The sequence below is a fragment of the Coturnix japonica genome, chromosome 1 (genome assembly GCF_054131305.1).
Source record: "Coturnix japonica strain WE chromosome 1, WE-NBRP24, whole genome shotgun sequence".
NCBI lineage: Eukaryota > Metazoa > Chordata > Aves > Galliformes > Phasianidae > Coturnix > Coturnix japonica.
Window position 1 is genome coordinate 55,158,008 of NC_140663.1, and position 15,297 is coordinate 55,173,304.

At 46.6% G+C, this 15,297-nt stretch overlaps 1 protein-coding gene across 1 annotated transcript in view; it reads right to left on the reverse strand.

The window, feature by feature from the left end:
• The window catches only part of TMTC1 (transmembrane O-mannosyltransferase targeting cadherins 1), a 138,931-nt gene extending 128,423 nt beyond the window's left edge, over positions 1 to 10,508 (reverse strand). Inside the window, exons 1-2 of the mRNA XM_015865935.2 lie at positions 10,022 to 10,508; positions 320 to 497 (exon numbers count right to left, since the gene is read on the reverse strand). Of these exons, the coding sequence (XP_015721421.2) occupies positions 320 to 497; positions 10,022 to 10,341 (498 nt within the window). The 5' untranslated portion in view covers positions 10,342 to 10,508. The remainder of the gene's footprint in view (positions 1 to 319; positions 498 to 10,021) is intronic.
• Between the last annotated feature and the right edge of the window lie 4,789 nt (positions 10,509 to 15,297).

Here is a 15,297-nt window from a genome sequence, read left to right on the forward strand (position 1 = left end):
GGTTATGGAAGGATCGACATTTTCACCGAGTGACTGACTGCCCATTTACTGCTGAACTGGTGCTGAGGACCCTCACTGAGAATTGAGCACCAGAGCAGAAAGATAACAAGTCTGAATGAGTGACTTCCCTAAGGACTCCTGCAACTATGGCATATTCTCTTCTCTGATCTTCCAAAGCAAATATCACAGCTACCACATGGCACAAGACTCAGAAGTTTCCTAATAAATGAATGAATAAATAAATAAATAGGGTATACTTCTAGTTTTAGCGCCTGTGTCACCTTTTTTGGTGGTTTTTTTTTGTGTGTCACATACTTACAGCCTCGGTGTGAATGGGATGCACAGCAAAGAACAGCGCTGTGACAAAAGCAAGTCGACAGTCCTTGAATACAGCTTTGTTGCAAGTATACATCAGCACGAGAGTCACCAGACAGTGCAGAATTACATTCACTGCGTGGAAATAGAAGGGGTTCATTCCAGCCAGCAAGATGTTTAACCTGAAATTAAAAACAAGAGCCATAACTAGGCTGGGGCAGCTTTGTGATAGCAGGACAACTTGCAAATGCTCTGAATGATGCTTTCTGACTGATTTGCAGTCTGCTAATGTAAGTGCAATTAAACTAATTAGTGAAAATTGCTCTGAACTTCTGGTTTATCTGATTAAAGAGAAACCACTTCCCCAATTTTCCTCCTAAAATATGCAGTTGAATTTGGCAAGCCTCATAATATGGAGATAGGAGAGGACTGTGCCCCGCATTAAGTTAGATTTGCTACACTGAAGCAATTGATGCTTCCCAGCATCCACTAGCACAGTCCCACATCAGAAATACAGCACTGGCTCCATTTCCCTGCTTTACTGACAACCAGACTACACTAAAAAGCTGCTATACTAGTCAGCATCACTTTTATGAGGACACTAACGTTTGGGATAAGTTAGCTCAGATCACCTTAAACTGAATGAGAGTTTGTAATTTGTGTCTCTGATGGAAGAGGCATATAACTAGCTGTTATGACATCTGTTTGACACAGTGTATTAATGTGTTTTCTGGTCATTGTTTTTTACAGTCAACTTGCTTAACAGCTGCTGACAGGATTTACTTCACATGCAATTAAAGATAACTTGATTTTCTTTAGAAGTAACTGCATCTGTATCTCATTTGAACAAATACACACAACACAGACACACAATGTCTGTATCCAGTGAAGTTTTTATATATAAACAAGGAATTTGGAAGTATTAAAGAATATCTAAAATAGAAAAGAAAAACAGAAAAACAGACAACAGTGAAAACATGAATCAATTTAAAAAGCATTTTAGATTTAGCTACAAATCCCTCTTCCTGTTCTTACTAGCAGGTATCCGGCATCCCATGACATCCATGATTCAATAGCGATACTATCAAGCTGTTGCTACCATGCAGACACATTCCTTCTTTCTTTGTAAGACAGAGGAGGTGCGGTACGTCTGTGAGGGCCAGGCAACACATGACTTTTAAAAATACTCTCTACATTCCTTCCTGAGAAGCAACAGTGTGCTGCTATCTGTCCTGGGCTGCATTATTGGGGTCAACTCAACTTTAGTGGACCAGGCAACTTACTTACTAGTGCATGTCCCCATTTACAACAACTTGTTTGAAATCAGAACCCTGCAGAATCCCACTAGTGGCAAGGAAGACAACTGCCAGGCCAGAGCAACATGGCCAACACAGCCATGTTTCTGTTGTCATGGGACATCCTGAGGGTCACACCCGCCATGGTTTTAAGATGTCCTGAGCCTGCTCCCTGCTAACCCTGTTAAATACAGGGACCGTGTTAACGGAACACTAGTCAGTAAATGACTTACAACATGTGGCCATCTTCTGGCACAAGAAGAAGCTTACATAGAGATATTTCACCTGCCTCAGTGATTGGAGGAGGATGGATCCTTCTTCACCAAAGAAGCTTAGGCTTCAGGGGAGCAGCAACAAACCTGAGCCAGTGCATGCTGATCCTCCTGGAGGCAATGTTGAGCCCACAGAGCAAAATCTGGGTGCAAGCATGCCTCATTGTATGTTCTGAATACCATCTTAGGTGGCCCATGAACGTCAAATGCAATTGTTTGCAGGTACTATATTCACACCAGTGTTTTTGCTACAGAGCTCTTTGTCATAAGAAATTAGGCCACGTGGCAATAAAGGAAACATTCTTTTGTCCCTAAACAATGGCAGCAGAATGATTTTGAAACGTTAGCAGGAGCTGACTTTATTGCACATCAAATGAGTGAGCGGATTTGGGGCTCCACACAGCTCTAATCCAAGCCATGAAAACTTTGTAATGTTGCCCTGCACACTCACCAGGCTGCAGGGAAAAAGGCAGCCTACTATAGAAAGCCAAGTCTGTCCCACTGCAGAGCAATTCCTGGGTACAGGAATGATTGGGGATGGCCCTTAGACTTCCATATTTAAACCAACACACACAAAAAAAGAGTTATACTCTTTTTAATTTTTAAACTTGACAGCCCCAAACTCACCAATATTCCTATCATTTCTAACTTGTAGCATTGAAATACAAAGGCCCTCAAAAGGCCCAGCATGAGTGAAAGAAAAAGAAGCACATGTACCAATGAAACCAGATGACTTGCTCAGATATCTTCTAATATAGCACCAACCAAGTCACCATCAAGAGAAAAATTCATTACAGAAGTCCCAGCGCTACTCCTCACCCAGACCACACTGGCAAATACCCTAGTCCCAATGCCAGCTTGTGTGTCTAAATGTTCCAGCATATGTGGGCTGGTTCTGGCACAGCCAGCCTCGCAATGAATGGCAGCTTTTCCATTCCTCCTCTGTCCACTTCAGGAAAAGGTTCTACAGAGCTGTGCTCTCGGAAGGGGACTTGTAAAAGGTCCACAGAGCAGACTGCATGCCATGCTGCACTCCAGCCAAGGCTCCTACTTGTACCCTAGAAAAGTCAGCAGGGACACTTCTCCTTGGGAAAGCAATTCACATTTGATCATCACTGATGGAAATGCAAAACTAGTGGTGATAACTGTTGAAAAACAGTATTTTGTAGCTGAGAATTTGCTCTATCAAATAGTGTCACTGTGTTCCTTGTATCTGTTGGAGTTTCCATGGAAACAAATAAGAGGCATTACTTTCAGAGCAACCTATGTAGATTGCCTTGGGCTGTAATATAGCACTTTTTATCCACTCGTACAAAGACTCATTCAACCTTTTTAAGACCGCTTATGATTTAATAATACTGTAAACCATAATTGGAGAGTTTCTCTTTTTATAGACTTTGTTATTATCCCCGAGCAGCTCTTGTTTAGTTTAAACTGTTCTATTATTTTCAACAGACTAACAAAAACCACAACATGTTATGAAATAGAAACGCACAGAATAATAATGGTAATTTGTTATAGCAAGTAACGCCTAATGGAAATCCTCAGAGCATCCCACACCTCATAAAACCCTCACAGTTTGCACAGAAGAAGGCTCACATGCAGATTTATGAGTTAATCTAGCATACAAGAATGGATTACGTTTCTTGTGATCTTCCTTTCCTTTTAGATTTGTGTGATGTATATGACAAACTTTATGTAAACTAATTCACTATTTCAGCCTGAAGTCTCATAATCACTAGGGACGCATCTACAGCATGCCAGGAAAATGAGCATCTGTATGCCAAAAACAGTGCAGCTGCATCAGTGGCAACAATGGCTGAAGTTCTATGTTGGAAACAGCTCAAAGATTAAGAAGAACCTGCAGCATTAAAAAAGAACATCAGTTCCATTTGCAGCAGTGGACAGCCAGCACAAGCGCAGCAGTACTTTGTGCTGGTAAACTTTCATAGCACAGTACAATGCCTTGGAATTAAATAGACAATAAGGCTTAAATGTCTTTTTTTTTTTACCTGATTTTCTATAAAGAGATGGGTGAGAAGCCAGAGACCGTATCAATACCCAAGTGAGATCAGTTTCCTTAGAGCAAAGCCACCACTTACAAGAGGACTGGGTAAATGCTGGCATTCAAAGCAGGTTATTGCTTTCTAACAGGGTTAGCAAAAGAAAACAGGAATCACAATTAGACTGAGAAGCAACAGCACCTTGGCAGTGGCAAGTATGTTAAGCAAAAATTCCTAGTGCTACACTAGAAAGCGTGGTTTGGCAGTCATCCCTACGCTAAGAATACTGAATATACCTCTCACCTAGCTTTGCATTCATCTCCACAAACAGACAAGGAAAAAGCCAGACTGGCAATTTACAGACTGACAAGGTGTCGTTTGATCAAGATTTTGAACAAATGAGAGTTTGTCTTAAAAGCTGTCTTTAACCATCATATCTGCAAGGGCAATGCACAGGAAGAAATGAACATCTCGCAGAATCCTTCACCACCCCATACCAGATAGCAGTGTGATACGCACAGCGGTCTGCAATGCTGTGTATATCCATGCTGTTTTTCAACAGTACAGCAAGAGAGTAACATGAATTCCAGAGTTTGATGGTGGTGGGGATGAATATCTTGAATGTTTTTAATACCAGCAGTCCCCTTCTAAGTGTTGTGAGGATAAATGACAAGATATAACGGAACAAAGTTAGGACAGACGGACATCAAGAAGAGAAAATGGCATTAGTGCAAACCTAGTCTGAAATTAAGAGCACATTTCCAATTGGATGCAAAAGCTTTGACCATCAACCTCGAAGCAAGTTTGGTAATCTTTCAGCTCAAGCTGCAGACCATAGGAGATGCCACTCATTTTATACTGAACCGAACAGAAAACCAAGTTTAGTGTACAAAAACAGAGCAACACTTTTCTTTTAACTCCGGGAGACAATAAATGAGAAAGCCCAGGGAAGCAGTCAGAAACACAGCAAGCAAAGGCTGAGAAATGCCCTCAGCTAACCAGCAGCAGCCACAGCTCTTCGCTTTTGTGGACTTTAAACAGCAGTGACAGCAACGCTCCTGTGAGGGAGAAGGCAGGTCCAGAGCTGAGCCTTTTAGGTAAAAGGAGATAAAAGCAAATTAAGAGTGACACCAGTGCAAAAGGAATAGGACACTGGATGAGAGAAAATCTCAAGGAATCGTTAGGTGTCATACAGGCAAAACAGCGGTGATAAAAGCAGCAAACACGGATGTGACCAAATTCACCTCAGCTACATCTTTGCGCAGAACCTGCCCGGGCCTTTTTGGGCAAGGTGCCCCTCAAAGTAAAAGCTTTTCAACTCAACAGAGAAACAAGCTTTGTTACAAGTTTTATCCGCAGAGAAGATTTTGCAACCAGACAGAAGTCAAACACGGTTCATGCACAGTTCCCACAGCCCCCTCATGCATGTGAGGGCAGATCCTCACTTAGGGCTTGACTGCCAGCTCAGCAGTGAGCAGGCACCCATGAGCTTTGGGCGCCCATAAGGCTGTACAGGGCTCCCTGCTGCCAGGCCTCAGGCTCCAGCACCAGCCTTCCAGCACCCTGCAGGCCCTGAGGCCCTCCCTGAGCACTGGGCTTCATCAGCAGCCACCTGGCCTCCTCCCATGGAGACCAAGCAACCCTGCCAGCTCCACTCCCCTAGAGGGGCACAGCCCGCTCCTACAATCAATAGAGGGAAAAAAATTGGACACGCTGCTACATTCCCTGTTTGGTTCCAGCTCACTCCTTCTATTTCTAAACAGTAATTACACTTAATGTGGTGGGCAGGAAAAAAAAAAAGTCTTCTCTAAATCAGCTTCATATGAGCAACTCCGGAGCTGGAAAAAAGACAAGCTTTGAGGCACACGCACCCTCCCCCAGATCTACAATGGCAGCCACGTGGTCCTGACTTGGTCAGAATCAAGGAGTTCACCTCTAGAAATGTACCCATATACTGCAACTACAACACAGCTGGTCTAAGACAAGCAATGCCACTTCTCAGTAACCTCACCTCTCTTGCAGCTTTAGCCCACTGTGGCTACACCAGTGCCGTATTGATTTCATGGGGTGCATCACAGCATCAGTACACGGAGAATGGCTGCCATAGGGAGGGTAGAAATGCAAGACCAAGGTTTGTAGGAGAAATACTGACCTAATCTTGAGCACTGTGATATTGCCTTAATATAGATACACGGAGGGAAGAAAATACTTCTGCGGTGCATATTTGACCTGACACATTATAACTCGCCGTGTAACCTTGTGATGTCAAAATGTAATAAACCATTAAGGAAGAACAAATAAAATGTAAAATCTTTTTTTCTTCCCCTCGTTGTTTTTTCTAAGCCGCCCGCCCTTGAAACTCACGCCACCGATACAGCTGAAAAAACAGAAGGATCAGCTGTATGTAACTAGATAGATCAGAAGGTTGGCAGTGACTTATTGAATTAATTCTCTTTTTGGCTCCATATTTACATCTAACCAAAGCTCGCAATCACTTCAGGGTTTGATCTAAAGCCATTGGTAGTCTCATATTAGGCTCACAGTGCCTGCACCATGTGAACTGTAGCTGAACGATCCCATTTATTCCCTAGGCATTCACACTACCCAAAGCTACCACCAACCAGCACCCCCTGCAGGCAGAGCTGGTGGGCCATCCATTCTGCTCTCAGCAAGTGAGCATAAAATGGTTCTTTTTTTCCCTATTTTTACTGTCAGAGCACTAGTGAGATGATAGCTCTACATTCCAGCTGTGTGCCTATGTCTTTTCCAGTGGGACAATCTAGTTCTTCTCAATGACTTATCTCTCTTAGCTCCTCCTTCCAGACCCAAACAACCCAAGCAGCAACTAGAGGAAGTTCATAGATCCAAGCTCATTTCCAGTGAACTGTGACATCCATCTCCTTCAAGGAAGGCCAGATATATCCTGCAGTCCCCCAGCCAGCTTCATTTTACTGAGTCCCTGTAACAGCTAAATGTCCGTAACCAACCAATATCTTCTCTGTCAGCTTTTTGCCTCCAGTGAGCAGCTAGTCGTGGTCTTGTGGCACCTTCCTCACTGATATCTGCCTTCTGCTATGTTAGAAGCAGTGCCCTCCACCCTATCCCCAATTAAAGAGACCAGGAGTGCTTCTGTTTCTCCTGGCCTTTGCTCAGACACCTGGAGAACTAGGGGGCAGTTGTTTTGAGGGGCCAGAATGTTGGCCAGAACGAAGATAGCAATAAACAGCAGCAAGAGACACCCAGGCAGAGTTTCAGCTCCAAATAGGCTGCAGCCATGTGAACCCACCAGCCTGGAGGCCAGCCTGCCCAGAAGGAGTAGAGACAGCAGCCTAAGAAACATTCCCACTCATACACCTGTAGATGTGCACAGTGGCAAAACAGCAAAACCAGTGCCTATCATATCGACTCCTTTGCAGATGCTAGACCTGTCACCCAACAGGTACCCAAGCACAGCAGGGATGTCTCAGAACCAACCCAGTTTCAACACTTCTTTTCTTTACTGAAATCAGAAGAAAAGGTGAGAGAAGTTCCAAGACACAGAGTAAACACTGCTTAATTCAACAGTTCACAAGCAGGCTTTTTCTCCCTCTGATGTTAACCCACATGCAGACAAAAAGAAAACATAGCAGATCTGTGAATAGCCTTAAGTTTTGCTGAGCAATTCTAGTAACCCAGGCCACTCATATCTACCTCTCATCATTCATTCTGACAGACCCGGTGCTAATAGTGTCAAATAGTTGAGCTCTTTTCACTGTTGGGCTCCGGAGCATTAATCTGCTAGAATTAGGGCTGTCATTTAGGATTTCCCATAAGTGAAGGATGCTGAAGCACTGTTTCAAGATTTCAGCAGTGTTTCGTCAAGATTTATTTATTTATTTTTGACAGAGCGGTGATAAATTCTTTTAATTGAGATCATTTCAAGAACGTATAGCATACATGAAAGACATGCTCCATTTAATGACAAGACTACGGGGCATCGCTTTCACAGCTGCAAAGGACAGGAAAGAGACGGAGACAAAGTATCTGCATGCTGAGGACCTGTAGGCAGTCCAGCCTTCCAAGTGAAAACAGCCACAGGAAGGTGCAAAGAATCACGCTGCTGTTCATCTCAGTTTTGTTACAAGACCGTTCCTGTTGAGCATTTACCAACCAGCAGGGTAGAGTCTTTCTCCTCCTGCAGGAGAACAGAGCAAAACCAGTATATGTTTAAGAGCCATTTGGGTGTGGTGCTCAGGGATATGATTTAGCAGAGGGTTGTTAGAGTTAGGGTACCATGGTTAGGCTGTGGTTGGACTTGATGATCGTCAAGGTCTTTTTCAACCTGGGTAATTCTATGATTCTAAGGTGCTGCCGGGCAGGACACCACAGCAAGCAACACGCAGCAGCTCAGCCACAGCTCAGCATCATCTGGCAGAATATATTCACTGCATCCTGCTTGGGAGCACTGGGTATGGAGGATCCACCCCACTCCAATCTTAACATCTGTCTCTAGCACCCTATTGAGAGGCGGGGAGTGAGCTGAATGAGGAAAGCAGAGGGCTGGAAGGGTATTTGGGACACTGGAAATAGCCTTCCCCTGCTGCCAGGGAAGATAAATGACTCCTTCCTTATTCCAAATGCGGTGCCAACCAGTGAACAAATGACTGTGCCTTTGACCCTAGGCTTTGGCTGTACGGTTATTATACGCACTTGAGAATGAAGTCTTGCTCAGAAAGTCTATCCCACTGGTTTCCAAAAAGGAGTAGATGGGACAGTGCTTCACCCCTTCCCCCCCCCACCCCCACCCCCCTCTTTTTCCTCCTTCCTTCAAATAGCAAATGGTAAACCACTTCCATTAAGATACATAAATGTGATCTAAAGCATTCCGTTTCCATTCTGTTATTAAAGTTTAAGACTCTTTGCTAATTAGTATAACTTAACCTCAACTCTGCAACCCGATCTACTCAGCCAAGTCCAGCACCGTAGCCACATGGCGATGCGTGGAGGTTCACTCACCTCTTGAATTACCCACAGATGTGCTGTGGGAGTAATGGATCCACCGGAGGGCTTCCCAGCCATGCAACAGTTTGGCTGAGCACCTAACAGAGGAGGCAGCCCGTGTGCACTGAGCTGGCTCTGACCGGGGTTGCCTCCCACCCCTTTGATTTTCCAGAAACCTGCTTAGAACTGCCTTAAGAACACATACGGTCCGTCCTGAACAACTCAGCTCGTGGGCATCTGCACTATTCAGTTTTGCTTATGGGGGATATTCCACCCAGCCACAGTTCCCAAGTAGCTGGTACTGATTGCTCTCAGCTCTAAGCCTGTCCTTACGGCACAAGGATGCTGGACACCCCCGCCCCAAACCGTTCTTGCCTTACAGAAAGGCACTGTCTTCTGAGAGTTTGTAAGATGTTAATTATAAATACCAGCTATTTGAGTGGACGGTTACTCAGCAGGTCCTAACCACCACCTCCTCCCAGCACACTTAGTGCTGCCTATCGAGTTTGCTCCTTAGGCTCATGATACACAGAGTCTGACTGGGACCCCCGTGCTCGGCATCACCCAACTCCACCAGCTCTCCTGTGCAGCTCCCCCCAAGCGTTCAAACATTTTTAAATGCTAAAACGCAGTAAACATTCACCATCATTTGTGTTACGTCAGAACACGGCAAACAGAGAAGAACAAGCGAACGCCAAAGCTGATGAAGCGACTGACTGGTGACCGCGCCGATCTGCTACACGATCTCCTCTGAGAGAAGAAGGAGCGGCTCTCCTTCCTTCTGGGATTAGCGAAGGAGCCGTTAGTTCTTTGCTGCTCCCCGACCTCTCGTTCCCTCCCCGTAAAGCCGGGACTCCGCTCGGGGACCGCGTGGGGGACGCGGAGAGCGGCTGAGCAGGGGGATGCCGCGGCTCCGCTTCGGAACGGCGCAACTTCCCGGCACGCTCAGCCAAGCGCGGAGCGAAGTACCGGGGATAAAGCGAAGGGCTGAGCGGCACGAAGAACTTCGGGGAAGTCTGCGCACACCTCTCACTCGGAGCTGCTTCCCCGAGCGCCCGGTGCCCCCAGCCGCCCGCAGGCACCTGTTCGCGCACCGCCGGGGCCGGGGTGCAGCCGTCGGGAGCCGCGGCATCACCACCCGGCCACGGGCACTTACTTGAAGGTGAGGACGCAGAGGGGCCGGTAGGACTTGTGGCTGGTGTTCTCCGCCATCCGCTTGCCCCAGAAGTCGTTGGTGAAAGCGGCAGCCACTGGGGCGGCCGCCCGCACGTCGGGGTTGTTGACGATGGCCCACACGTCGTCGTGCACGAACTCTCCCCGCAGCGAGTTGCCGTAGCACAGCGCGCACAGCCCCGCCAGCACCGCCGCCGCCGCCGCCCCGCCGCACAGCCCCGGCGGCAGCACCGAGGGGCGCGGGGCCGGCGGCGGAGCGGCTCGGTCCCGGCTACGGTTTCCCAGCGCCGAGCCCGTCACCATGGCGCGGGACCGGGACCGGGCGCGGGGAGCTGCGCTGCGAGCCCCGGCTCCGCCGCCCGCATGCTGCGGGGCGGGCAGCGGCACCGGCGGCGCCGGCGGCGGCCACTCGCGCTCTGCCGGGGCGCAGCCTGCCCGGCTGCAAATAAACAGCGGCCGCCTCCCCGCGCCATCCCTCCTCCTCCTCCTCTCCTCCTTCTCCTCCTCCTCCTCCCCCTCCGTACCCCCCCTCACGCATGCTCCTTGCCGCGCTGTCACCTCCACCCGCTGCGGGGCGCGGAGCTCCGGGCGGAGCGGTGCGGCGATGGCATCGCTCCCTGCGCCGCGTTCAACCGGAGAGCACAGCCGGGCACCGCAACCAGCCCTGTGCCGAGCGGCCCCTGAGGGGCCACGGAGGTTGTGTTCCCTGCTCTGATCGGCTGCCCCTCTTCCAAAATTGCCATCAAAGCGTCGCTGTGGTGGCCCTACCCTCTCGTGTCCTATCGGTAACTTCACTAACAAAAAGAACTAGTGCTGCTGGGCACAAAGCTTGGATTAAGTGCAGCGAATGGACATTAAGAAAGGTTGAGGGGACTGGGCTTGTTTAGATTGAAGAGAAGGCTCTGGGGAGACCTCATTGTGGCCTTCCAGTACTTGAAGGGAGCATATAAATAGCACTTGGATCCAACCGGGACAGCAGGGACAGAAGGAAACCCCAGTGGGAGTGGGACTGTCAGTCAAACTTTCCCCTCAAGAGGCTGATGCGACCTTAGGGGAGCTCTCCGCAGTGATTGTCCCTGTGGGGATACCACTCACTGTGCTGGGCTGCTGTTCTGCTGCTAACTTCCCAGCACTGCTCCACACAAAGCCAGGCTCCAGCACATTGAGTTTGCATGGGAACCCAGAGTTTACATGGGAGAAAACCCCCTATGTACTTCCTTACTTGTTCTATGCACTCGTCAAAATGTCATACAGGCAGTGAGGTTAACATGGATTTGTTGAGCTTCTTCTGTGGGGAGGTGACACTGCTACCATTTCTCCATGCTGCATGAGAAGATCCTACCAATATCCACTTTCTTCTCTCAAGCAAATATCTGTAAGATAGACAAATAATGCTCAAGTCAACCATGAAGGAAAAGCTCCTTCACCAAAACAATACAGACTGATGAAATCATGGAACTATGGAATGGGTTGTGTTGGACAGGACCTCAAAGCCCAGCCCCAACCCCCTGCCACCCAACAGCTCAGGCTGCCCAGGGCCCTATCCAGCCTGATCCTGAGTGCCTCCCTGGATGGGGCACCACAGCTTCTCTGGGCAGCAGCTTGTGCCTTCCAACCACAGCCATTCTATGGTTCTATGGCTCTATGATTCTATGATCTCCTGCTCCCACAGGCCTTGGGCCTTCACCTAATGCAGCTGTGTCATCGCTTCTGAAATGTAAAGCCAAACTGCTTCTCAGAAGAGGATATCTGAGCTGTGGGATCATGTGTGTAGTTGAGCACTCCAGCTTTTTGGCTGTTTGCTTGTATTTGAATCACAAGTTTCGTGCCAGCGATATAAAAAGACTGTTAACAAATGGCCGTTAAAACTGAAGACCTTGAAACTAATTACACACAACGCTCCAAAAAAACTAGCTCTGCTAATTGAGCGGAGCTCATTACTTGTGAAGTAGGGAGGCTCAGCCTCCACTCACAGTGGAACATACGGCAGGCTACGCGCACAGCAGTCACATCTGAACTGTTACACTTCAAAGGGCCGAGCGCCGATTGATCTGTTACTGTCTGAGGATGGCAACAGCTCAAAGGCAGAGAGAAACCGCTAAAGTTTTAGGTTTAAAGCTTAAGCGCGGACATCTGAAGTGTTCAGCTTCGCACTGACTGATCAGAGTATAAGAATGCAGTAAATACAATTTAAAAGTTAAATTACCATCTGGTCACAGCTAGAGGTAGATTTCAGAAGTAGCGCGAGTAAATAGTTCCTTGCTCTCTGAACAAATAATTCTACATTTCAACTAAGCCATTTGGTAACTGGTACAATTGATTTCTGCTTGTAGTCGGTTACTGAATGGTTTCGCAATTGATTTCAATAGCCCCAGGATGAAACTCTATCTGCCATTCATATGGCGTTTGGTTGGTAAAGATTGCATTCCTACTGCTAAAAGCAAAAAAAAGAAAAAAAAGAAAAGAAAAGAAAAAAAAGTATGAGGCAGCCACCACAGTCTGTCAGCTATGAAAGGAAATTGCCACCTTGCATTCAAGAGCTGTGTGGATGTGGCACTGGGGGACATGGTCAGTGGGCATGGTGGGGGTGGGCTGACGGTTGGACTAGGTGAGCTTAGAGGTCTTTTCCAACCTCAGTGATCCTGTGAGTGCTGCAAAACCCAGAGCTGAGTTTGGCATTAAAGCAATGAGCTGTGGTGAGGCAGCAATCTGTGCAGCCCAGAGCCATTCACTCTATGTGTAGCCAAATAGGATCGGGGCTTTGGAGTTACTGGGAGCACTGCAACAGAGCCAAAATGGAATGCTTTGCTGTGCTGAGCTAGAGCAATCCTATTGATGATCCATTTGGCTTGTCACCATACTGATTTGCCTCTAGGTCAGTATAGGCTATTGAAAGTTTGTCTTTGGCAGAGTCTTCCTAAAGCCTGATGGAAGTTCTCAAGTTTTTACTTTCACTTTCAACTACAGCTAAGAGCCAGAGGGATCACAGACAGGAGAGGAAACTTCTTGCCCTCAGTACCCTGCAGCTTTTTTTCTGGACCTGTGATCCTCAGGAGACAAAGCTATCTGATGTCCTTCCATTTTCAGTAGGTTTGTAGCGCTTGAGGTTCAGCCCACAGCCCTGTGATCAACCACCTCTCCTGAGCAGACACACAGTGCTCTACGTATCTCAGCTGAAAACACAAAGCCCTTCATTCTACAGAGCTGTATCAGCAAGGAGATACTGCACGGTACTCGGTGCATCCCTATGGATGTGCATTCCCCATCACTGACAGACGGCAAGCAACAGAATCCTCCGTGACCCATTTTTAGATCCATTTGACACCTGCTTCATATGCTCGTGTAAAACCAGAGATTTCAAGCAGAAAAAAAAAAAAAACTTGCCGTAATTGCTACTGGATTAGAGGGAATCCTTTTTTCAGCTCATACAACAAATGCCTTTTCTGCCTTTGGAGAGACCCAGTTTAAGCTTTAGTCTAATGGCAGGATTGCAGAGGTCCTTTAAGCCCCCATGGGGGCTGCAGCATCCATGGTCTGACAGACATTCTTGCGTGCTTGCTTTGGGGGTGTGGAGCCACGTGGTGGGATGGGGAGTGGAAAAGGGAGCATTTTTCTGTTCTGAATCACTGTTGATCTGCAGTTTTCCTTCTCCAGAAGTACTGCAGAACTTTCCCAAGGCTAAAGAGAGAGTTCTCAGTCTTGCCTTTGTGTTTTATAGCATAAGAACAAGGGATAAGTGCAGCCTAAAGGGCCTGAGTCATATGAGCTGTCACTTATCCATCTATCTAGAACTGATTAACTACAAGACAGTTCTAGATTTTCTTCTTTTTCTTCCCCTCCTCCCAAGGAAATCAACAAATGACTCAGAACCACAAAAATGAAAAAGGGAAAATTCAGGGTAGTCTTATTTTCAGCTGAGTGCATGAAGGACTCTTAGATGACCCAACATTTATTTCCTTCTCTTACAGTGCAAACTGCATTTCTGCTGTTGCTGGGACACTGATTCTCACCACAAACAGACCAGCATGAGTGTGAGGCTGTTTGAAGAGAGGATCTTGATGGAGAGAAGTTGTTTTTAAAGGACCGCTTTCCTGAGAAATGGACATTAGTAACTCAGGCACCACATGCTTCCTGCTGTGCGAAGGCATGGGTAAATTTCTGTATGGTTGGGTACTGGAAATAAATGCGGCATAAGAAATAAATAGGTTTGGACACAGAACCCAGATCCATACTTAGTGGATGGAATTTATAACACTATTGTATGGAGGCACTGGATTGTGAAGAAGAATCTGACTTTGGTGAGGTGAAGGACGCATTTCTGATCGAGGACTGAACTGAATTAGTAGACTTGGACTAAATATCAGGAAACAATTCTTTACTGTGATGGTGGTGAGACACTGGCACAGGTTGCTCAGAGAGGTTGTGGATGCCCACTCCCTGGAAGCATTCAAGCCAGGCTGGATGCGGCTTTGAGCAACCTGGTCTAGAGGGAGGTATCCCTGCCTATAGCAGGGGGATGGAACTGGATGAGCTTAAAGGTCTCTTCCAACTCAAACCATTCTATGATTCTATGATTCTATGATTCTATGATTCTATGATTCTATGATTCTATGATTCTATGATTCTACGATTCTACGATTCTATGATTCTATGATTCTATGACCAGACTCAGCCTTCAGAGCTGGCAGCACATTTCTCAATGTAATCGCCTCTTAGAAGTTTACATGCTGCAGTAATGGCAGAGTTTGAAGACCCCAAGTGTGTTCCCTATTCAGCTTCAGCTGGACTTTTTCTGGCCATGTCTGAGCTGTAACCCGGCAGCAGACCTCTCCCTGAAGTGATTTATACGAAAGATCTGGCATCCCTGGTTTCTATTGAATTGCAGACCCTGCAAATGGTCTGATAAAATCAGATACTCTGATAAAAATCTCTACACTTATTCTTTGATTACTGAGCAAGCTCAATTTCATCACGCTGAAGTAGAAGCCAGTGGTTACAATTACCTTTCCTTCCTTTCATCTGGCTTTTAATATTTGGATTTAAGATGGAAAAATTACAAATGAATAAATCTGCACCGAGTCTAGTCAAGATTTTTCCCTGTATAATAACATTATTCATATCTCTATGATTAGCAACAGCTGGAATAAATTTTAGTACACATATTAAACTCCATATTGTAGAATGATCCTCATGGAGTCACTGCAATGTGAGGAAGGAGAAAGTTTTCATAAAAGCTACTGAGAAAGGAACATGGATTTT